The 25,259-nt window shown below is 41.9% G+C and overlaps 1 protein-coding gene and 1 non-coding gene across 4 annotated transcripts in view; one reads left to right on the forward strand and one right to left on the reverse strand.

The window, feature by feature from the left end:
- Mipep (mitochondrial intermediate peptidase) overlaps positions 1 to 25,259 on the forward strand; it is a 176,035-nt gene that overhangs the window by 48,719 nt on the left and 102,057 nt on the right. For all 3 annotated transcript variants that reach the window (XM_008824997.3, XM_029559583.1, XM_029559584.1), the window contains exons 11-14: positions 5,087 to 5,240; positions 6,399 to 6,476; positions 9,738 to 9,942; positions 11,552 to 11,661. In XM_008824997.3, coding sequence (XP_008823219.1) covers positions 5,087 to 5,240; positions 6,399 to 6,476; positions 9,738 to 9,942; positions 11,552 to 11,661 — 547 coding nt within the window. The remainder of the gene's footprint in view (positions 1 to 5,086; positions 5,241 to 6,398; positions 6,477 to 9,737; positions 9,943 to 11,551; positions 11,662 to 25,259) is intronic.
- On the reverse strand, positions 20,973 to 21,162 carry LOC115068735. Its single transcript, XR_003848076.1, has one exon. It is a non-coding gene; the product is annotated as a small nucleolar RNA SNORA74 (small nucleolar RNA).

The following is a 25,259-nucleotide window of genomic DNA, read 5'->3' on the forward strand; positions in this document are numbered from 1 at the left end:
AAGGGGGGGGTAGCAGGTGGGGGTCAGGGCATGCCAGGGCATGTCTAGGCATGTCTAAAGCAGCAGCCAAGCATTTACAGAAGCTAAAAGAGCAATTAGTGGGGGTCTGGAGGGATTGGGGGGTAGCGGGTGAATGAAGAGGGTCTCAGGGTCCTACACTACCAACTCACTTGTCCAAGGCAGACAGCTGTGTGTATCTCAGACTGTCTGGGTTCTCATTTCTTTTCCACTTCCTCACTCACACAGTCTAGCTCCCTCTGCATCTCAAAGGAGAACAGACTCACATATCTCCCTCATCCTGATCCCACCCAGTGCACCAGCCCCCTTTAGCTTGTGGCCCAAAGCTCTGGAGGAACCATCTCTGCTCTCTCTTGCCTGCAGACAGCATCCCCTACTTATATTCTAAGCAGTCTCTTGAGATGTGGATGTGAAATGTTAGAACTTCTGTCTACATTTGTTTCTCTTTACCTCAACTCATAAAATATTTCCCCTTTTGTTTTGATGTGTGGTGGAATGCATATAATTTATGAATACTTTGTAGTAAGGCTGAATCCTCAAGCTACTTTATTGATGGAATACAGTGGAGTTTAGGGACCATAGCCTGCAATACGCAGGCCCAGTTCCTCCTGTTAGTAATAAAATCTGAGGATCAAGAACCCCATTGATATTGCACAAAGAACACTTGGACAAAGCTTTTACTTTTGCAAAAGGGTGTGATATGGCATGCAGATCAAGCAAGCACACCCCACCCAGAAGTTTGATAAGTTTTTATCCCTAACACAGGAGTAGTATGTCTTTTCCTCATTGATTGGCTAGTTTAAAAGAATAGGTGCAAAAAAAGAGGAAAGAGATTGGCGGAAGTGGTAATTCCTATATCAGGACCTTTTCATAAACAAATGTCTTACCGGTACAGGATGTGGTGGGAGGGAGGGATTAAAAGATTAGAATTCCACCGGGCATGGTGGCACACAGCTGTAGTCCTGGCACTTGGGAGGCAGAGGTAGGCAGATCTCTGTGAGTTCAAGGCCAGCCTGGTCTACATAGTGAGTTCCAGGACAGCTGGGGCTACAGGGAGACCCTGCTTCCAAAAAAAAGACCAAAAAAAAAAAAAAAGATTAGAATTCCTTTTCGTAAACAAAAAGTTTTACAGGATTTGGAAGAAAAGACTAATGTTTAATGTTGCTCTCCGGCCTCTGCTTTCTGTCCCTGCCTTCTCGTTCCCCTCACATCATTTTCTGTTTTTCTCTATGTCATGGATGGTATCATAGTCAACCTCATCCTTTCTGGAAGTTACCTGGCTATTTTATGCCATCATATTTCTGTCACACTGCTGCTTCAGGCTGGGATCCCCTTCAGGCTACTTCTTTTGGACTCTGGCCACTTACCCCTCTTCCAGCAATACTGAGCTCTGACCAGTTCCTGTCTGTGAAGCATTCCCTGGTTCCTCTTGCACTCTATAAGCAGCTCAGGCATGCTGTCCTCCTTCCTACATGGTACTGCTTATCGCATTCCTTCTGGCTATCTATTGAGTGTCAGCTTGCTGCTCTAGCCTCAGGACAGCCATAGCTCTTCATGCCTCAGCCTCCCTCACTGTGAGCTTTGAGCTCTGTAGAGACAGACTTGTCCTTTCATTCCCCCTGAATCCAGAAGCTTTGTGGACAGCAGACATGAGAGGATGAGCCAGCAAGAAAGAGCCTGACCTCTAATACCACTTTGAACACTAGAATTCTGCTTTCATGAAAGACAGATCAATGGGCTGGAGAGATTGCTCAGTGCACTAGCTGTTCTTCCAAAGGGCCAGAGTTCAATCCCAGCAACCACAGTGGGTGGCCTACAACCACTTGTAACTCCAGCACATACCCATACACAGACATGTACATATACATTTATTAAAAATGAGAATAAAATCTTTTAAAAAAGAGATTATGTTGTATGTTTGAATTATCATCACCAAAAATCTCATTTTTTGTAAAATTTATATTTACTCATGAATTCATTTATTTATTTAGTATTAAGGTTGCATTTATATATTTTATATAGAATTATACATATGTATGTTATTAAACCCAGAAAGTAGAAATGTAATGAGCAGTTAAATTTTTTTAAAGCCATTATTTTTGACTACAGTTATAAATTTTGGCCTGACCTAACCTCAAAAGTAAACATTCAAATAATATATTTTGGATCTGCTTTAGTTATGTTGGAATATGTAGGGTATAAAAAATGTGAATGAAGATAATTAGAATGAAGATAACTGTGCCTCCCAAGTATACTGTCCTTAATTTAAGATACATAATTATATGACATATACATTAAAATCTGATGGTTTATAGTCCAGGCATTTTTTTCTATAAACAACTATTTTACCAGATGAGAACTTAAATTGACTTAGCATTCTTTTGCTTTAAGTTTTTATTAAGCTTTTTGCTTAGTATTTATGTTATAAGTCATACTTTTAAAATACTTTTATTGGTTCTATGAGAATTTCATATACTGGATTTTAACTGCACGTGGACTCCCTCTGTCATCTCCACCCCTTCCTTACTACTCTGACTTCATGTCCTTTTTTTTTTTCTTGTTTTAAAGGCATATTGAGTCTAATCTGTGTTCCCCAAATGCTCTTGGGCATGTGTCTTTCCCTTGGAGTCTGGTCAACCTACCAGGCATTACACCCCTAAAGAAAACTGTCTCTTGGGGCTGGAGAGATGGCTCAGGGGGTTAAGAGCACTGGCTGCTCTTGCAGGGGACCAGAGTTCAGTTCCCAGCACCACATGGCTGGCTAACAGCCATCCTAACTCCAGTTCCGGGGGATCTGACACCCTCTTCTGACCTCTGTGTGAATTGCATGACACTTGGAGCACTTATACACATGCAGGGAGTACAGTCACACATATAAAATAAAAAACAAATAAAATATTAAAAAGCAAAAAGAAAACTGACTCTCCCTCTCCCAGCAGCCATCAGTTGCCAATAGATCCTCAACTAGGGCTGGGGCTTTCTGCCTACCTCCTTCCTCCATGGTTTGGCTTAGGCTTGCACAAGTCTTGTATATGCTGTCACAAGTGCTGTGGGTTCATATGTGCAACTACCCTGTGGTGTTCAGTATAGTTACCTTTTATTCATCCACCACCTCTGAATCTTAAAATCTTTCTGCCCCTTCCTCCTTAATGGTCCCTGATCCTTGGGAGGAGAGGGTATGATGTGACCCATTTAGGACTGCATACTCTTATTTTCTGCATATTTACCATTTGTGGGTCTCTGTGTTAGTCATCATCTGCTGCAAGAACAACCGTCTCAGATGAGAGATGAGAGATGCACTAATCTATGGGTATAACAATAGGTCTTTAGGAGTCAGTTTAATACTATATCTAATTAGCAGAATAATAGTAGTAGGTTCTCCCCTATGGCTTGTAACCTATCTAGTCACAGGTTCTTGGCCCTGATAGCTGTGCCAGGTATGGGCTCCATCTTGTGAAACAGTCCTTAAATCCAGTCAGAAGGTGGTTGGTTACTCCCATTGTGTTCATGTCACTGTTGCACCAGTGGGCCTATCTTGCCAGGCCAGTCATTATTGTGGCTCTTGTGGTTCACAGTTGGGTAAAGTTGATAATTACCTTTGTTTTCCAGTAGCATACATAGCACTGTGTAGTACTATGAAGGCTAGCCAGTAGAGATGAGGCTTTGAGGTCATTACCAGCTTGATTTCTCCTTGTTTGTTCTATGACTTACATATGTAGTGTCTTCAGCAATAGAGTCTTACCATGAAGTTCTGGTGAGTAACCAAGAGCAGTGGCAATGACCAGTATTGTTTGAGGGTCTATGAGACCTCCCTGGTCAACAACACCAAAAGAGGGAGCTCATTTCTGGAATTGGGCTTTTTATTTTCTAACCTGTGGTGTCTGTTAAGACCATTGGACCCCCATTATAGGGTAACTCTCTCTCTCTCTCTCTCTCTCTCTCTCTCTCTCTCTCTCTCTCGTGTGTGTGTGTGTGTGTGTGTGCACGTGTGTGTGTGTAAAAAGAAGCTTCTATAGTAGTAGGTTTCTATATGACTTTCTAAAGACATTTAGTATTAGTTATCCCTCCCCATACTCTCCTCAGCCCTGCCCTCCCATCCCCCACCCCATTTAATCCTTTATTTATCTCATTATTCTCCAGCGCAATGATATAAAGGGGGAACAAGTCATTATTTTTAAAGAATATATTTTGTAAAGTGACATCCTTAAGATCAGCACAGGTGACATTTTGTATGTAAATGTGTATTAAAGAATGTGTGTAGTGCTGGGACATTGAGGCTAGTCAAAATGTAAACTTGAAAAGGATCAAGATTAGGGAAAGATGGGCCAGTGCGATGGCTCAGCAGGTAAAGGCCCTTGCTGTGCAAGACTGATAACTTGGTTCAGTCCCTGGAACCCATAGTGGAAGGAGAGAACTAAATCCAAGTTGTCCTCTGACTTCTATACATGTGCTATGGCATGTTGCATGCTCCCTCCTTCTCTCTTTCTTAGACACACAGACACACACACACACACACACACACACTAGTACTACAGTACTAGTAGTATCATTAGTACTACAGTAAAGTCAGACTTACTCCTTAATGAAGACCCTTCTGAAGAAACAGGAGTTGAATGGCCCTCAAATGATACAAATAGATGGTTATCCCTATATCACCTGGGGACTGGTTTCATGGCCCTTCGTGGATATGCAAATCCAGGATGCTCAAGTCCTTCACGTAAAATGGTTTGGATAGAGCATACACATACCATCCCCACAGACTTTAACTGTACTCTGTTTATAATGCCTAATGCAATGGGCATTGTCTTCAGTTTTTTGAGGGATAATGAGAAAAAGCAACAACAGATAAAACAGTTCAAGAGACACGTTTTCTCCCTTAATGTTTTCTGTTGTGGTTATTTGAATCATTGGATGCAGAACCTGAGAAGATGGACTGCCAACTGCACTTCTTCAGTTCTGAACCCTTTCTTGGTCACTCTGGTCATATATATTTATATAGAAGAACAGTTAACCGAATGTACCTTCAGAAACTGAAGTAACACTGCCAAACCTCTCTTCCTTGTCTTAGGTATAATATCGAGCCCAGTTTATATTGCCCATTTTTCTCCCTTGGAGCTTGCATGGAAGGCCTGAATATCTTGTTTAACAAACTGTTGGGTGTTTCCTTATATGTGGAGCAGCCTGCAAAGGGAGAGGTGTGGTGTGATGCTGTCCGGAAGCTGGTAAGCCTTCCCCGCCTGTGGCACTGCTAGGCCCTTTGCCTTTCTCAGTGAGTTCCCAGCAGTTTCTCCTTGGAGTCAGCTGTACTCCTGACAGGGTGTCCCAGCTCATTTCTCTTAACAAGTCTCAGCACCACTTCTGATTTAGACCTAAATAAAGGACCTGAACATATTACAGTAGTGTTAGTTCTCCAAAACAAGCTTTTCTGTGGAAGAAGCTGATTTTCACGTATGCACCTTCATATGTTCATGTACTCTAGTTGTAGAGAGTTGGTTATTGTTATTTAATGACAACGCTCTGCCGCTTTTGATTGGTTCTCAGATATATTGCTGCCCTTCTTTCAACCTCTTCTATTGTGGTAGTGGTGATCTTTGCATCAGAAACTAATTTCATCCTTGTCCCGATTTATTTGACTTCTTTGACAATAACTTAAAGCCTGTAGTTTCATCCTTCTCCTACTAGGGTCTACTTTACCTGGAGTGTGGGTCTTTTAGCTTTGTTCTCAGAAGGTTTTGAGGCATTACTTACTGCTGAGACTTTGTGGTGCAGCACTCTTTATCTCTTGCTTGTGTGTTTGCTGGGCTGTATTTACTTCACTGGTTCCCAGTGATGTCAGCTGCCTTGCTAGTTCTTGCCCTTTCTTTGAGCATGGGGGAGGTGTGGAGCAGGGACTGAAGGATGGTCAGATTGGAGAGCATTTCACCTCTGCTTGCATGTATTTAAGTGCACCCATGTTGTACAGTGCCAGTAGAGGCCAGAAGAGAGTGTTGGATCTCCTGAGACTGGAATTACAGATGGTTGTTAGCCACCATGTTGGTGCTGGGAATCGAACCCAGGTCCTCTGGAAGAACAGCAAGTGTTCTTAACTTTCTAGCCCAAAGGCAGCACTTGAGCAGTCTTCTGTGGCGAGTTATTACAGAGGTAGGGCAGGACAAAGGACCCACCAGGAGGATGTTGTCTCCTGGAAACAGGATTCCTAAGTCATAGCTGCTCCAGAGATGGAACAAAACTCATGGATAACTTGAGAAACATGGGATGTAGAAAGGATATAAATGTCTGTGGCTATGGATGTTTACTATATGGGGATGTGCTAGGGATGTTTTCTATTTTTAGAGTTTTCAATGGGTTCGTTCACCACTAAATTTGAACTTGTGTTCCAGGCTGTTGTTCACGAATCTGAAGGATTGCTGGGGTACATTTACTGTGATTTTTTCCAGCGAGGAAACAAGCCGCATCAGGTAACCTTCTTTTACAAGCTGGCTTGTGTAGAAGTGGCCAGCAGTTTATTAGTATTAATTTGAATGTTATATGCCATTTTAATTCCGTAATAATTAAAGGCACCAAAGATAGTTACTAAATATATAATGTGAGGATAAGCTAGAATTGGAAAATGATAATGGTTATGAAAAGGAGTGCATCAGTCTCTGTTACTTGTATTGGGAGCATGATACTAATTAAACTCATCATGATTGATGACATTTTAGAAGCCCTTTATTTTTTACAACAAACAATCCCTTTATAGATGCATACCTTTTAATGGTCACCTCATCCTTTTGAGCTGGACTCTAACACAATGAGGAAGGTAAGGCCAGAGAGGTTATGCACTTGGCCAGAAGCATACAGTAAGAGGTGCTGGACCTTGTCTGTCTAGAGCCCCAGCTCTGAATCACTCTCATGCCAGACAATTGTCATAGTTAGCATTAACTGTCAACCTGACACAACCTTGAATCACATGAAAAAAGAGTCTCAATTGATAATTGTCTTTATCTGGTTGGCCTGTGTATAAGTCTTTAAGGGATTGTTTTAATTGCTAATTGATATGGGAGGACCCAGCCCACAGTGGGCAGTACCATCCCTAGGCAGGTGGTCCCAGACTGTATAAGAGAACACGAGAGTGTAAATCAGCAAGATGTGTTCTTCTATGGTTTCTGCTTCAAGTTCCCACTTAAGTTCCTGCCTGACTTCCCTCAGTAATGGACTAACATGGAAGTGTGAGCCAAATAAATTGTTTCCTTCCCTAAGATGTTTTTATCACAGCAACAGAATGAAACTAGAATAGTATGAATCTGGTTTAAAATTGTAGAAGGTAGGCCCACAAAAACTGTTCTGTAACCACATAGCTCATGGTGTGGAAGGTGCCAAGGCTTGCTTCATTCCGTTAATGCATACCAGGTTTGTGAGCTGGTCACTATTTTCATGCATCTCAGTGGGAAATGCCAAGACTTCAGGTTATCAGTTATAACAGAAAATGTGTTGTCTGACATTTGAGTAGTAATTCACAGTTTCCAAAGCATTTGAACAGAAATGAGCCAAGAAATGTGCTCAAGTAGTCTGGGATCTGACAGGTGGCATTCTATATTCTACAGGTCAGGCTTGCATCTTTCTACAGTGATTTGGCTAGCAGGAGTCAGAGGGGACCAGTGTGCAGGTTGTGGGGCTCTGTATCCCAAGCTTAAGGGTTCTCAGTCCTGGCTTCTGGCAGTCAGCTGGATTCAGATGTAAAAGGCATAATTACTTGGTACCCTTGGATGCAGCACTTGGCATTTTCAAAGCTTAATTTCATTTGTCTAACCTGGGCAGAGAGACTCCTGTGTCCTCAAGTCATTGTGAAGAACTAACATGGTGTTTTATGAAGCTCAGCCTGGGGCCTGCTGGAAACTCTTGACTTTAGCTAGTTCAGACCCAGATTTCCCAGGAGCGAGGACAGCAGACTTAAAGTCTTCCTGCTTATTGTCTGACACAAGCCAGGGACTCACCATAAACATCAGTCATTGTGACCACCTTGAGTGTGGGTCCCAGCATTTCAGTTTGTTTCTAGCATTGGATACATTATCAGTTCAGTGTGTGTTTTTGGAGGACGTGAATGAATTCATCAGTATAAATCCAATTCATTATTAGCAGTTTCAAGATAGACCATAGCAGACAGGAATTATCAAGAGCAAAATGGGGAAAATGGGGATACTTTAAATAGGGAGGGTATGAAGGGAGTATTATCTGTGGAGAGAAAGAGGAGAGATAACTAGCCTAGCTAGTATAAAAAACCAGAGGGAATGTATTAGTCCAAAACCTAATGAAAAATTACACATAACAATCTCTCTACATGAGTCCATGTGTATAGCTGAAGGCTACATAACAAGAAACAGAGCCAGACAGGAGAAACCTTTCTTTGAGCTGTTGGCCACGGTAGTCTAAGAGACTCCCAAAATTACACAGGCTATTGCCATAGCCCTTGATTGCCTCCCAGAACTTGAAGGTAAGACTCTTGCTGGAGACAGGACATACTTCAGACACAGGATTTGGAGCAGTGGAGCTAGAACTGACCTGGAAACCACCTCCCCTGAAGGCTGGCTCTCATAGCTTTGGAGAGCACTATACAAGCTGGTAAGGGAAAACATCAATTGATGGTCCAATCCCAGCTTCAAGGACTAAAAACCACACCAGTGACCGGCAGTAGTGCAGTAGTGGCAGTTTTGTCTTGGGGCTAATCAGCAGCTACCTAAATGACTTAAAGCCCACCCAGTGGGAGGAAACTCATGTGTGGTACTGTAAACATAGCCAAGCATACATAGCAACAGATGGAGATTATTACAGAATTCCACACACAGAGATTGTCTGTGAATTGCCCAAGCCTAAGTGGCACATCTACAATGCAACCTCTACACCTTAGGCTCATGGAACATAGCACAAGGGATGAAGAGAACACTAATGCATTTTCAGTTCTCATCAATGAAGCTCCCTCATGCAACAGAGGGCCAGGAGTACAAAAGGTCACAAATGACCAAAATGTAGAGAATAAGAGTCTATAGAGTGTAGGTCCTTGGATAGGACTGCTATGTTAAAATCTACCCACCCAGGGCCCATAGACCATTTTGGAAGAGGGGGTGGAAAGATTGTAAGAGTCAGGGAGGATGTGCATGACTCTATGCAGAGTCCTACAGGTTCTTGGGATCCTTCTCATAAGAATCTATAGCAATGGTGTCAGCATGTACAAGACTCATACAAACTCAAGCAGACAAAAATCCCAGAACTATGGGAAATGGAGAGCGAAGAATTATTGGCAGTTGCTTCCTGCTGGGTGAGGAAGAGCTGATCATCTTAAAGGGAGGGACTCTAGATAGGCTGATTAGATTTCAGTGGATGAACTTGCAATGAGGAACATTTGGGGACACTAACTTGACATGGTAGGCCTTAACACAAATGACAGAATATATGAATTCCAGTGGGGAGGCTGTGGGAGGGGACCAATGGGGAAGGGGGTATAAAGATGATTAAGATGTTCTGTATGAAATACACAAAAATTCAATAAAATTCTTAAAAAAATTTTTTTGCAATGGAGAATAAAAATTTTAGAATAAAAAAAGGTTTGGGGGGTACGTGATACAGGGCAAAAACAGAACAAGTTCAAAGTCTGAACTCACATACAGGTTTATGTTCAGTAAGACTTCATCACTCTGCAGAGTGCCTAACACTTTGTCTGCCTATGTTTTCGGTTCTCCAAGGATTGCCACTTTACCATCCGAGGTGGCAGGCTGAAGGAAGATGGAGCCTATCAGCTTCCAGTTGTTGTTCTTATGCTGAATCTTCCCCATTCCGCGAGGGATTCCCCTACCTTGCTAACTCCTGGGATGATGGAAAATCTTTTCCATGAGATGGGCCATGCCATGCATTCTATGCTGGGACGAACTCGGTACCAACATGTCACTGGTGAGCCATGAAGAGGCTTTTTTCTATAATACTTCAAAAACGGTGTTTTTTTTTAAGTTGGAAGAAAGATTTGTTCTTTGGAAACCATGATCATTTTGAGTGTCTGCTGGTCCTTCATCTCAGATTGCCTCATTTGGTTACCATTACACCTGATCTTTGCATGCTTTTTTTTTTTCCGTCCTTGCTAACCACTCTTGCTGGGAGTAGTTCTCAGTTGTCAGTCCTGAATCTATGCCCGTTTCTCTTTTATAACATTGGAGGGAGCTTACATTTGTGGCCATGTGAGATGATGGATAGATAGGTGTCTCCTCAGTTCTTGATATAGTTACTGAATGAAAAACGGAATGGATTTGGCTTCTTTCATTTAAAATAAAACTATGTTCTCCTTAGTTGTCCTAATTTTTTACTTTGTTTTTATTTTTTATTTTTTGTCTTTTTGAGACAGGGTCTCCCTGTAGCCCCAGCTGTCCTGGAACTCACTATGTAGACCAGGCTGGCCTTGAACTCACAAAGATCCTCCTGCCTCTGCCTTCCAAGTGCTGGGATTAAAGGCATGTGCCACCATGCCCAGCTTTGTTTTTAATTTTTTAAAAAATTTAAAAAATTTTTATGTATATGAATGTTTTGTTTGTATGCATATAAGTGCTCCATGTGCATGCAGTGTCCACTGAGGCCAGAAGAGGACGTCGAATCCCCTGGAACTGGGATTAACAGAGGGTTCTTAGCTGCCATGTGAGTTCTGGGAACCAACCCAAGTCCTCTGCAAGAGTAACCAGTGCTCTTAACTGCTGAGTCACCTCTCCAGCCCCCTAAGTTCATTTTTTTTTGAAACAGGTTCTCAAGTAACCCATGTCTATCTTGAATTCACTATATAGCTTAGGAATAGCCTTGAACATCTGATCCTTCTACCTCTTAAATATTGGGATTACAGGTGTGTGCTATCATGCCTGGCTATACAGTGTCTAGTCTCTAACTCTCTCCCATGACTGGTCAGCATTTGACCTCCTGGAAAGTTGTTGGCATCCATTGCTAGCTAACTTTACACACACAGAATTTAGGCAAGGAAAAGATGTTTGAAAAGACTGCGTGGATTGACTGAGACAATAGTGTCACAAAGAAGTCCTTACAGGATTTGTTGCCTTAAGGAACTTTGAGTTTAAATATTGATTCTCTTCACTGACTTTGTTACAGAAAGCAGTATGCAGATTAAAGTACTTTGAAAAGAAATGAAGACTAAAAGCATTTGGTAATGGAATTCAGAGAATTAAATATAAATGTCTTATTAGTTGTAAGAATGTTTTAATTTGTATTTCATGTGTAGCCAGCATTGCGGAAGACAGGCTGTGTGCAGAGGGTGTGAGCCATCGCTTTATAAGGTGTTTCAGCAGCTGTGCAAATATTTTGTTTTACTTTTGATATAAAGAAAAATATATAGGATTATAATAAACTTTTCAGCAAATATCTACAATAATTTTATAGAAAAATTGATTCAGTGAATTAAAGCTTATCATAGTTCATCAGAAGTACAAATAAAAGTTTTTAAAGTACTCACAGAATGAAAGATAAACATGTTGATTTAACTCCTATCAATTTTTTCTCCCCATTTTAGGAACCAGGTGCCCTACTGATTTTGCTGAAGTTCCCTCTATTCTAATGGAATACTTTTCGAATGATTACCGAGTGGTTAACCAGTTTGCCAGACATTATCAGACGGGACAGGTAGGAGTGATTAATACAAGTTAAGCTCCCCTAATCCAAAAATTAAAAATCCAAAACTTTGAACACCAACACAGAGCCACAAGTGGAAAATTCCACTCCAGATCTCATGTAAGGTCACAGTCAGAACCTTATACACTAAAAATACCACATAAAATTGCCTCCAGGCTGTATGTGAAGGTAGTACATCTGTGAAACGCACGTGAATTTCCTGTTAAGACAATCCAGCAGTCCTGTCCCTAAGCTTTGTTAGATGTGTATATGCAAATATCCCAAAATTTGAGCTGAAAGTCTTAAGCAGCTCTAGTACCCAGGCATTTTGGATGAGGGATTCTCACAGGTGCTGCCACCGTATTGTCCTTTGGGTTGTGGCGATTGGCTTTTATGGCCTGCTGAATAATGTTGAGCATTTGTGCTTATTTCCTGTATTTTTAAATTTCTGTTTGTTTTTCTAATCCTTTCCTCCTCTAGCTATCAAATCATATTCCCAGCACATAGTCATATGCAGAAAAATAGCTGGCCTTTATTTGATGTTAAATATTCTAACATTTTGTCCCCATCACCATCTCATAAGGACAGCAGCTTGTCCCTGCTTTGCAGAGGAGGAGCCATGTTGTGTGCTGAGATGGACATTCAAGACTGTCACACTTCAAAGAGCCTTTGCTTCTGGACATTTGTTCTCTTGGCTTGAATTGCACTTTTGGCATCTTTATAATCTAAGTAATGTGAAGTCTGAAAGCTCCTTAATTCAAGATTTAGGTTTCTGTGGTACATTTCCGTTTTAAACACTTTCAAATTAACATAAGAGATATCTGATGATAGTTATCTGTACATATGGCTATTGGTATGTCGCTGTTCACTGACCACATGATTGTTTTTGCTTTTGGTTGTCTCGTGGTGCTGGGGATTTAGCCTACAGCCTTGCTCAAGCTAGTCACATGCTCTGCCACTGAGTCCGGCCCAGCCCAACTGTCCCAGCACAGTGGAAAATGTACTCTGGCTTTCTTGGGGAACTGTGATCATCTGGTGTTTCATTAGGAGGTGCCACCCCCATCATCATTGACCCTGCTGTTTCAAGTGTAAATTCTATTCCTGTTTGGATCTCTAGGCCCTAAATTTTTACCCGGGACAGAAAAAAGGTGTACATGTTAAAGACATTAGATGAAGAAATTAAAAGGATTGGAAGAAAACAAAGGACTGACAGCACCTTTATCTGTGACTCTGAGTGAGCCTTCATTAAAATCTATTTCAGTTATTAAGATGGCAAAATGGAATTAACTATTATCCCCAAAGAACTGCTTTGGAGATTACATACATCGTTGGTGGCATGGCAGCACACACTCCATCAAATAGTGTGACCACCCAAGGCTACGTGTTGGGGTCTGGCAGTGATTAGGGATTTGTAGTTGCTCCCTGCATGAGGCCTGTAGAGGAGAGTAAGGTGGCCCATGCCCAGGATAGCCAGGAGAAGACACCGTGGAGAAGGGTTGTGGGTATAGGAGGTTCTGGAAAAGGACATAGAAAGGAGGGTTATCAGTCAGCCCTTAGCAGTCCTATCTATTTTGCTAAAAGTACTTCTTGGGCCTGGTGTGGTAGTACACATCTTTAATCCCAGCACTTGGGAAGCAGAGGCAAGTAGATCTCTGGAATTGAGGTCAGCCTGGTCTACATAGTTGAGTTCCAGGCCAATTAAGGCTATAGGGAGATCCTGTCTCAAAAAACCACCACCAAAAAAACTTTCTTGAGGACATGCTAAGAATGTGCAACCCTCAGCCAGAAGGTTGGTACTGAGGTATGTTTCATGCCAGTTTCTAGTTTCCCCACTTGACAGCCACAAGGCCCCAAGTTAGTCAACATCCCAAGGCTCAGACCTTTAATTCCTGAGGCCAAGATAGCCATTTTGACCAGAAGGAAAAGTCCCCTAAAGGCCTGGAGTAGTCCTCACAACCCTTGTAGAAGACTGGGGAGTAGTGGGAATGGCCAGAAAGTGTGTGGGGGTGGGGTGGGGAGGGAAGAACTCAGATCCTAAGCAGTGTAGAGGAAATCATTAATGGGCCTTAGTCAGGCAAGTGACGCCATCAAATTGTTATATTTTAAAAGGGACACTGGTGTCCAGTGGCGACAGGTGGAAAATGGTTAGGTAGCATTTGGCTTAGTGAGCTATGCAGGCTCCCAAGGACAGACTGGGGGCACCCCACAACAGAAGGCGTTTTGTATGAATTGCTCTGTGTGCAACCCTAGCTCATCTGCCTTATCCCTTCTTCCCTCTGGCCTGCTTGTGCTAATCTCTGAAAATCACTCCTGTCTCTGTACCCTCCTCCCCACACTCAGCCCAGTAGGAACTCTAGAGAGTTCCTTCAGCATCATTTGCACGCTGCTTTCCTGTCCCACTTCCTTGTGCCTGCTGCTCCTACCCCTAATTCCCACACAGCTTCCCTGGACCTTACCTTTGAACTTAGCAATGAAGGTTGCCAAGTCTGTAGGCATTTGATGAGGGTGACCTTGTGAGTTTTACTTGGAAGGTCTGGAGGCTACTTGAGACAGTGGTGGGAGAGGGTGTCAAAGGTGGACAGTCTTAATGTCAGAGAATTCTGTAAGAGGGTCAAGGGTAAAAGAGAAATTGCCAAGTTCTTGTTTGAATGTATCAGCAGATGACATTGCCCTATAGGCTGTTAGCAATTCAGATCTGAAGCCTAGAGGTCAAATGGGCACTGCAGGTATGTGTGGATGGGTGGCAAAGTGATGGCTGCAGAATTAGGGAGATTAGGAGTCACCAGTCGAGGGAAAAGCAGGTGATGCTTGTGGAAGCAAGAAGCCAGGTGAGAAGTGTGAGCTCAGTACCGAGAAGGACATATGCACCCAAGGGTGGTTGCAGAAAAACATGAGGCTTTCAGACTCACTTAAAAGCAAAAATCTTAGGCCCAGATTCATCAGGGGCCAGAGCTATGCTTGGAGGAAGAAAAAATATCCAATAAAGGAAGCGGGGGTTCCCAGGCTCTGTAATCGTGAAAAATTCTTCAGTAAGAAGAGCTGGGTATGATGTAATCCCAGCACTTGGGAGGTAGAGGCAGGTGGATCAGGAGTTCAAGGCCAATCTCGAGATCCTTTCTAAGAGAGAAAAAAAAGAAAGAGTGAGTGAGCCCTTTTGAACTAGATAATTGCAAGAAAATAGTAATAAGCCCCAATACACTCCAAGATAGACAAGCTGTGGGGAAAGCATTGAACTGCTCTGAATTAATTCCATGTTCAGACTCAGAATCATGTTCAGTGCCCTTCAGGGACTTGCAGACACATCACTAAGGAATTTGAAATAATTTTATGATTTCATGGAGAGAGCAGAAAGTATGCCCACAGGCAAGAGACATATGTGCTTCACAGAGGGCTTGCCTCTTCTTGTTGTAATTAAGACACCAAGTGGCTTGATTCTTTTTTCCTTTTTTCCTTTCATTTTTTTTAATAGGGCAGCTCTAGCCTTAAGGACAAGGAGTTAATAACCTAAAGTCCAGGTCTTTAAAAAGAAATGACATGTAAGCTCATAAGGAAAAATAACAGGGCTGCATCTTCATGCTTAATTTCCTGTCCTTTTGCTTTCAGGAAAGGATTTTGTTTTTCATCATGAGGCATATTCTAGAAAGCTCACAGAGATAATCCATGATAATCTGTCAGGAATTCGCTAACACCGACTAGAGCAGAGCACCCAACTCCTTGAGTGGGAAGAATTAGAAGTCGGCTTGTCAGATTCATAGGTGCCACGCAGGTCAGATGACAAACACCAGGGCTGTTCATTTGACAGCCCCCTGCAAATCCATCTGCTCTTGGATGCCGCTGGGACCTGTTGTATGTGGGAGCCAACCATTGTTGTCCCTCTTTTTCCTTATTGGATGTAGCCTTCAGCATGTTCCAGTTGCTCTGAGGCAGCCCACACTTCTGGAAGAGTGGTCGTTATCCTCCTTTCTAATAGGCAGCATTCCCCCCACAAAAGACCTACAGTCCCTTGTTGATTACCTGTTTATATTTAATGGCAGATTGTACACCCCATCCCCAAATGCCTTATAAAATCACAGCAAGTCGTCATAATTATTGGGTTCTAGGAGTCAAGAAGATAATCTTGGCTCCTACACCCAACAGTAAAGACTCAAAGTACTTCCAGTCTGGATGCCTGACCCTTAACCACCTCCAAGACACCTTCCTAGAAGCGAGGTGACCTGATCCTCAGATAATTTGAGACCCTAGAGTTTTCTTCTTTTCTCTCCCAACCCCTGGATGCTGATTCCTAAATGGCATCATTAGGATCATTCTTTCCCCACCCTGAGTTTTTGATCTCTTCACATCAGGTTTTAGGTAAATTTCTGAAAATGAGCCCAAGCCCAAGGGTTAGGGTTAGCGTTGCTTTTGTTCTAAGGTCCTGTTGCCATCCCACTTTTTCAGACCAGGTTCCCCCCCCCCGCGCCCCCAGGACTCTGTGTAACTAAATTGAAGTATCTGAGCCCCTAGGTAGACCCAGATACCAACTGTGCACCCTGCTCAAGTGTGACAGTAACCTCTTGTGTCTCTGGTTTTTCAGCCTTCTACCTTGTATTACTTGCTCGCCTGCACTCATACTGCCTTGTATGGAACAGGACTGTCCTTCTGTCTCATACCACTGTGAAGACTGTATTTTTACATATGTCAGCCTTACATTCAGCAGCCTTACTAAGTCTTTACTAATTCTAATAATTTCCTATAGAATTTTAAGGATTTCTTAAGGTGATTTCTGTGAATGAGTTTGATTCTTTCCATATATTCTTGTCCCAGCCCACTTTTTGAGTAGAAACTGTGTATGGATGGGACTTACCCACATTCTGATTGATTTCTGTTATTTTTTTCAATACTGAGTTTTTTCAGTTTTTGTTTTTTGTTGTTTGAGATAGGGTTTCCCCGTGGCCCCAGTTGGCCTGGAACTTGCTATGTAGACCAGGCTAGCCTTGATGTCACAGAGATTTACCTCCCTCTCCTTCTTGAGTGCTGATGTTAAAGGCATGCGCCACCACGCCTGGCCCTCTATACTGATTTTTAAAGAAATGTTTCTAATGCTTTATCATGAAGGAAGACGTTTGTTACAGGTTTGGTGGAGATGCCAAGAAAAGTATATTCCTTTCTATTTTCAGTTTGTAAATTAAAAAAAAAAAATACCATTGATGAGCATCATACTCTTATCAGATTTCACCCCATCTCTTGAGGTAGCAGGTTGCTCTTTTCTGGTGAGCTCTTAATGTAGCAAGTGTGAATATTAGACATGAACATTAAGGTCCCTTTGGATTCTGGGATCTAACAATGTGGGTCCTCACTTATTGTTTCTTAATGCAGAGCTGACTTCTTGCTGGTATTTTGTGAATAGAGGCATTTGGTTTGTGAGATGGGCTCATGGTTTTCTTTGTCCTGCTCTTCCCTGGTATTAACTATAGACCATTTCATAAAATGAGCTGGTGAGTTGCTACGGGTTCCTTCTTTTTCTGTTCTCTACACATTTTTTTTAATAAAACTGTAATCATCTCTTTCTTAAAACTTGGTCAAAATTCATCCATAAAACCATTTATTATTTACTTTCTCTGTGGGAAGGTTTTTTAAATGAGTGGTTCTTTGGGAGTCATTGGACTGTTGGGCCTTCCTTTCTTCTTAATAAACTTTGCTAAGTTGTAATTGTCTAGAAATTTAATCCAAGTTCTTAAGTTTATTGGCATCGTTATTTATAGTATTTTTTATCTTGCAAATTCAGCTTAATTATGTCCCTTTCATTCGGTATTGTTTATCTAATTTTTTTTCTTTATTAATCTTGGCAGGAGTTTGTCTATCCCATTAGTATTTTCAATGAACAAATGTGAATTTTGTCTCTCTATTTTTAGTTCACTAGTAGTTTTTGCTTTGTTATCATTCATTTCTTCCTTCTTTGTTTCATCCACATCCCTGACATCTTAAAGTAGACACAGCCTTATATATAACTTACTTTATATTTATGTATAGGAAATTTGGTGGGGGTTGGTAAGGGATGATGCAGATATAGGAGGGGATCTAAATATGATCAAAATACAATGTATGAAATTCGCAAAAATTCTTTTAAAAAGGGAAAAAGTTGATGTTTTAAAAAGATGGACACGTAACTAATTATTCAGACTTGTGTAATGTACATATTTAAATTCAAATTCTGTTAAATTAAAATTTCATGATGCAGTACCTCAGCTGCATTCTATTATTTTAGTATAATGTATTTATGTTGTTGTTAATTACTATTGTGATTTCTTTTTTTGACCCAGGACTTGTTTAGAAATGTAGTTAAATGTAGCTGTTGTTCTGTTTGTTTTAGACAATGTCTCATATAAAGCTGATTGGCCTAAAAGTCACTATTTAGCCCAGGTTAGCCTTAAACATAGGCTCCTCCTGACCTAGTCCTTCTAGTATTAGAACTGTAGGTGTGTACCATGAGGCCTAGCAGTTTAAAATGAGGGTGTTATTTTATGTACATGAGTGTATTGCCCACATGTGTGTAAGTGTACCTGTGTCATGCAATGCCTGAGGAGGTCAGAAAAAGGCTTTAGATCCCCTCGAACTGGAGTTACAGATGGTTATTAGCTGCCATATGGGTGCTGGGAATCGAACCTGTGTCCTCTGCAAGAGCAGTCAGTGCTCTCAACTGCTGAGCCATCTCTCCAGCCCTGGATTGTATGTTTTTTAAGAGCTGTGTCTGGGATTTTGTCCAACTCTGTTTAAGTCTTCCTTTTAAGCTTATTGTTTAGGTCTTTGATATATAACTTTTTTTTGCCTACCAGAAATTGAGAAGTGTAAGACTTCTTCTGGGGGCTGGAGAGATAGCTCAGCAGTTAAGAGCACTGACTGATCTTGCAGAGGACCCAGGTTCGATTCCCAGCACCCACATGGTGGCTATGAACCATCCTTAAATCCAATTCCAGGGGAATCCAACGCCCTCTTCTGACCTCCATGGCATTGCACAACATGGGTGCACTCACATACATGCAGGCAATACACTCATACACATAAAATAAAAATAATAAATAAAAATTAAAAGAAAAAAAAAGAGAAATACTTCTACTGGGAGGTATTCTGGTGGACAGGTATTTCCTCCTGGTTCTTTTTCTTTTGCTCTCTGTATTTGGAGAATATTTTATTAATGCATAAACTTGTCATCAAACTTGTCACCACTCGTTTAGATTTTAAAAAATCAAATATTTAGGGATGTGAGAGTCTTGGGGTTTTCTCTAAGATCTATGACCACGTCAGCCATGTGTATTTAACTATGTTTACAGTACCACACTTGGGTTTCCTCCCACTGAGTGGGCTTTTAGTCCAATTCAGTAGCTGTTGATTGCCCTCAACATAAAATTGCCAATTTTGTATACTGTTCTGGCCATTGATATGGTTATTTGGCCTTGAAGCTGGTGTTAGACCATTGATTGATGTTTTCTCTTAGCACCTTCACGGTGTTCTCCAAAGCTCTGAGAGCTAGCCTTCAGGGGAAGTGGTTTCAGGTCAGTTGCAGCTCTATTGCTCCAAATCCTGTGTCTGATGTATGTTCTGTCTTTAGCAGTAGGGTCTTACCTTCAGGTTCTGAGAGGCCATCAAGGGCTGTGGCAATAGCCTAAGTAATTTTGGGAGTCTCTTGGACCACCCTGGCCAATAACTCATGGAAGGCTTCTTTCTGGCACTGTTCCTTGTTATGTAGCCTTTAGCTATATACATGGAGTCATGTAGAGATAACTGTATGTGTAGTTTGTTATTAGGTTGTTGGACTAATACGACTCCCTCTGTTTTTTTAAACTAGCTAGGCATTATTTATCTCTCCACTCTCTTTCACTGTCTAACCCATCTTCTGTGGTGATTTCCCCATTTAAAGTGTCCATATTTTCCCCATTTCTCCCTTGATAATACCCAACACCTATGGTCACACTTCTCTTGAACGCCTTCTTTCACTTATCCCCAAGGTTATAACCCTCCCTCCCCGCTCCCATTTACATACCCCCATTTTATCCATTTCTCCCAGTAATACCTGTCTCCTACTGTTTTTTTTTTTCTCTCATATTCTTCCTTTCCCTTTCCCTCCCTGTACCTTTTCATTATTCTGGTTCCTGCAGTTGTGTGTGGATGCATACTTACTTATAAGGATTTGATGCTAGAATCCACATACGAGGGAGAATATACATCATTTGTTTTTCTGAGTCTTTGTTACTTCACTTAGTGTAACAGTTTCTAGTTCATCCATTTACCTACAAATTTCATGATTTCATCTTTCTTTACCACTGAGTAAAACTCCATTGTGTAAATGAAAACTCCACATTTTCATTATCCACTCATCAATTGAGGGATACTTATGTTGCGTCCACCTCTTAGCTATTGTGAAAAGAGCAGTAACAGACGTGGATGTACAAGTGTTTCTGCAATAGGATGAGTCCTTTGGGTATATGCCAAGGAGTGGTATAACTGGGTCAAATGGTAGGTTTTTTTAAGAGTTCTCCACACTGCTTTCCATAGGGGTTACATGAGTTTGCAAGTGGATGAGCATTTCCCTTTCCCCACATTCTCTCCAACATTTGGTATCATTTGTTCTCTTGATCTTAGCCAGTTTGACTGGGGTAAGATGGAAATTGAAGGTCCAAACCTTCAAACACTTTGTTAGTCAAATGTAATAGTGCTAGAGACCAAACCCAGAGTTTCACATGTGCTAAATACTGACTTTATACCCCAGTCCCTCAAATGTTTAATGTTGAACCCACAAAGTTCCAAGCCCCATGCCTTCTGTTGATGATAGTGAGTAAACATTTACAAAGATTTTGTTATTATTGTTTTTCCCTCTCAGATAATCTTAGTTTGTTAAATAATCCCACCAAAAATCAAGTAGGTGAAAGTGTCCCTGAGGGTTTCAGCCCCAGACTGTTTGGATCAAGGCAGTGTTTTCAGTGGTGGTGTACCACTAGCTTGCTGGTCATAGCAAGCTCAGCTAACAGAGATGTGCTGCCCCCCAGCTGCTCCCCGTTGCTGACCTGTGCAGAGATGTAGTCACCACTGTCACACAGCTGGGGGTGGGGTGGCATCAGGCTGACAATGGAAGTCGCTGACTTGTAGCCTGGGCAGCCATGGTTGTTGGCTTCCTGCCACTCAAGTATTTTCCCGTTTTAGATCAGCATGCCTCAACAAGTTTTATATCATTTGGCTCAGTGGCCATCAAAGTAGGAGCTCTTTGTGAGAGAGGAGCTGAGATTTTGTACCAGAAAACGTCCTAACTCCTGCTTATTTATTTGTTCATTTATTCATTCATTTATTTTTGTACTGCTGCTCCCACACTACAACTAAGCACCCAAACGCTTAGTACACTCTGAAGGAAGCACAGTTCTGCCTCACACCATTGCTACATGTACCAGATCAGTGACCACGCAGGTGGTTGAAGACGAGACCTAACACTCCCAGTGGTGTAACACCATCACAGGAATGTGTCTGGGATGGCTGACTCCTGCTGGAACTAACTCTTAATATTTATGCAGCTTCTGCAATAGTAAATTTTCTAAATGGTCATATATAAGTGAAGCTGTTTTATCCTAGTGACTTGGCTCTGAGAGAGCTTGGTGCCAGACATGTAGCATAATAGTCTGCAAGTTAGGCTAGTGAGATTGTGAATGATGGAAGATACTAGGCAAACTCCTGTGTTGCATGCTTACAGGTTAAGCCCATGGAAAGCATGCTGAGCATTTGAATGTTTGATGTTATTCCTAGATCTTCCTCAAGTGCTGTGCTTCATTGATGTGAAAGGAAAGCCATTACTGTTCTGCTGTTTTCATTCATGTGTATGGTTGGCAAACGCTGGTTTTTGTCTGTCCTAGTCAGCAGCTTCTCTTTGCTGAGACCCTCAGGTATAGGTTGTTCAGCTGATAGTGCTTTGCTCACAGGAACACTCAAAGAGTTAGGTGTGACCATGTGACAGTATGTCAATTGCCCAGGCCAAGAAGTAGGTGCCATCATCAGCCACACCAAGACAGCAGACCTGACCAAGGCCTGACAGGCCCATCAGCATGTGTACTCACCTGAGCCATAACAATTCTTGAAAAGCCAGATGTGGGGACTGAAGACATGGCTCAGTGGTTAAGAGCATTCACTGCTCTTACTGAGGACCCAGGTTTGGTTCCCAATACCCATATAGTGGCTAGCAACCATTGATAACTCCAGGTCCAAGGGACCTGACACCCTCTTCAGGCCGCCGCAGGCATTGCACACTTGGGTGCACTTACAAGTAGGCAAAACACTCAAACATTAAAAATATATATATTTTTTAAAACCAGACGTGTTAAGTGCAGGGACCTGAATTTCTTCGATTTAGTAAGTTTCATGAATTGATTAATTATTACCTCATTGAGTCTTTGTGGTAATCTTACCATACAGGGTTTTTATCCTCATGTTATAAATGAGAGAACAGAGTCCTTGGAGACTTCTCGCAGATTAGCAGCAGTGGAACAGTCTGTTTTATACTGTACCACCTCCTGTGCGTGGTATTCTGCCAGGAGACTGAGAAGCTGTCATCCTGCCCCAACTGTCAAGGCGTTGTCATGGCTGTGTTTTTCTAAGTCAGGACACCTCAGACTTCACATAAAGCCTGCAGGATTCTGCTGAGAAGACAGGTTCTGAGTTCACACGGTTTCTGAGTCGGTGGATATGGGGCAGGGCCAAGGTCTTTCCAAGAAGCTCCCCTATGCCACAGTACTGCTGCTTTCTGCTTTCTTTGGGCTTCATAGAGTTGGTTAATTACTGTTCTTATAATTCATACTTAGATTATAAATTATAAAGCTGCCCAGTAAAACCAGAATACCCTCATGACATGAAAGGGAGGTCAGTTTTAGAGTATTTCCTTTTATTCTTTTGGCTATATTTGTGTTCTGGCATTGAGGAGGGAATGAATGGGTCCTGAGAGCCAGTGGTAATAAAGCTCTGTGCTTTGGGAGCACAGAGGGTGGCACCTTCCACTGCCAGTGAGTTCTTAAGGCACTTTCTAAACCAAGATGGCTGATTGGGCCTCACAGAGATTGTTTGCGGTTGCAGAAATTTAAATTGAAGCCACTGGATGCATGAGTAGTGTGAATAAATTAACTCAATACTAGAAGCAGACTTCCTGTTCAGTCTGGCTAGGTAGCTAACCACTTGTATAAGACTTAGAGCTTCTAAGTTGATAGTCAACTTCAGCATATTTTTGACCTATGGTCTCACTATGAGGCCCTGGCTGGCCTGTACTCACTATGCAGGCCCGACTGACCTTAAACTCAGAGATCCGCCTGCCTCTGCCTCCTGTGTACTGGGATTGAAGGTGTGTATCACCATGCTCTGCCAACTTCAGCATTTCTTATCAGACAGGCTGAATTTTCATTGAGTCAGCTAAAGGCAGATCTCAAATTTTCAGAAATGAGCATAGACTTTTTTGTTTTTAAATAAAAAAGAATGATAAATTCAGGTTGAATTAATAAGCAAATTAAGTCACTGTAGTTATTGACATGTTATGTTACAATTGTTAAAATAACATTTCTACTGTGTTCTTATTTATCATTGGCAAAAGCTGGGGAGGGGGGTGTGGGACCAATAATTTTTTTTTTTTTAAGTATTTCAAAGACCAGTCTTTGGATCTGAAATAACACTAGCACTGCACTGCAAGTGATTTCGTTAATGGTTAGGTAGCTGCTTTCTTTCAGACTCTGTAAGTAGCTGCTGTCTCCTAAAATGTCTTCCCTACTTTGCTGTCTTTCCTTCCTGTGGCAAGATCACTTGCATCCACGTCTCTCTAGCTGCTTGGTAGGCTCCTGGACACTGGGCAACAGGATGCAGATGAGGACAAGACTTGGAGTCTTCCTGGCTATCGGTCTTTCCTCAGCCTTTCTAGTGAGCCTTCTCTCAAAGACAGGACCTCAGTTCACACAACACAGGGCAGCCTGCTTAGAACCAAGCATCAGATCCGACTCAGCTCCTCAGGCTTGGTGGCAGGCAACTTTACCTACCCAGCCATATCACCTGCTCCTAGAATTTAAATTTTTTATTATTTTTGTCTTTGTTTTTCCACAAGAAGTATAAAGTTTACCCCTTATCTCAGGCAACATATGTACCAGGCAGAGATTTATTGTTATTGATTTAAAATATTAGAATTAGATGTTTTGAAATTCAGGATTTTTTGGGTGTTTAGAAAGTTGAATGATTTAAATACTGTAGATTTTGAGTTTAAAAACAAACCTCGTAGGTTCTAGCTAGGTACCCTTTAGTTAGACATATTCCTAGTCTACACTTAATGAAGTTAGGTAAGTATTTAAGAAGATAAACGCCTCACAGCCTCATACCATCCAGCTCAAGTTTTGCCATTAAATGTATTTATATCAAATTGATGAAGAGCTTTCAGCCTTCAGACCTTTCTGGACCATTTTGGGAAGGGGATCAGGCTTTGCTCGCAGCACTGAGAATTTAATACTTCTGTGTGTTTCCTTCTTCCTAGCCTGCTGGAGAGCTTAGAACTAAATTTTTGTGAAAGCTGTTGGAATTAGGAGAAACCTGTTTTTATGTGCCTAACTTCAAATTTTGCCCTCGTTTTAAATTCCTAGTTCCCTTTCCCCATACCTCTAACCTTGCCATCCATTAATTGTATTCAAATGCATACTTAGGTACACTCACTGTATTTTTTACTACCGCTACTAATGCTCTTTTAGGGAACTTCTTATTATTAATAAATAAACCCTGCATGGAAATAGTTATTTTTGGGGAGTCAGGATGCCTTTGCTTATGGGGTTGAATTTTGAGGGGTTCATAGGTGAGTTGAAAATAAGTCTCTGCAGCTAAAGTGACAGCTGTCACCTGTTCAGTGTCTTCATCTCTGTGTGATGCATGTTAAGAGAATTACAGTGTTTGAGGGCAGAGGGTGATGTTCTAAAGGAAAAGAAAATTGCAATTCTTTTTTAAAGAGCAGCAAGGCAGACTTTAATCAGTAGAGGGTCCAACTGTAATGGGATTTTATGGAACGGAAGAGAGATTCTGCCCAAATTACCTCCAAATACAAGAAAAATACGGGTATATAGCAGAGGGCTCGGGGTGCAGGCTCGTGTTGAGTGGATAAAAATGAGGATAAAGTGCCTGGGGTAAGGAGGATTCTAACTGATCAGTCTTACAGGATGCTTGGTGATGATGGGCTCCAGTGGCCAGACACCACTTGGGGGATGGTGGTGGGATGAGGAATGTAAGACTGTAGCAAGGGTGAGCCGGTCTTGATGGAGTTCTGACCAAATTGACAGCTGTGATTTGGAAATGGGTTGTGTTCCCTAAGTGTTTGTGTCCTAGAAGCTTGGTTTTCTATGTGGTGGTGTTGGTGTTGGGGTGGTGAAACCTTTAGGGTACTGCCCTAGAAGAGATCAGTGAGGTTCTTGGGAGACCCCGGTTAGTTCCTGTGTGTGCTGGATAGTGTTAGTGTCAACTTGACACACCTGGGTTGAGGGAGCCTCAATTGGGGAATTGTCTCTATTGGACTGGCCTGTGGCCATGTCTGAGGGGCATCTTCTTGATGAGCAATGTGGGAGGGCCCAGCCCACTGTGGGTGGTGCCAC

This window comes from Nannospalax galili, unplaced genomic scaffold (assembly GCF_000622305.1).
Source record: "Nannospalax galili isolate Female #2095 unplaced genomic scaffold, S.galili_v1.0 scaffold488, whole genome shotgun sequence".
In the NCBI taxonomy this organism is placed as follows: domain Eukaryota; kingdom Metazoa; phylum Chordata; class Mammalia; order Rodentia; family Spalacidae; genus Nannospalax; species Nannospalax galili.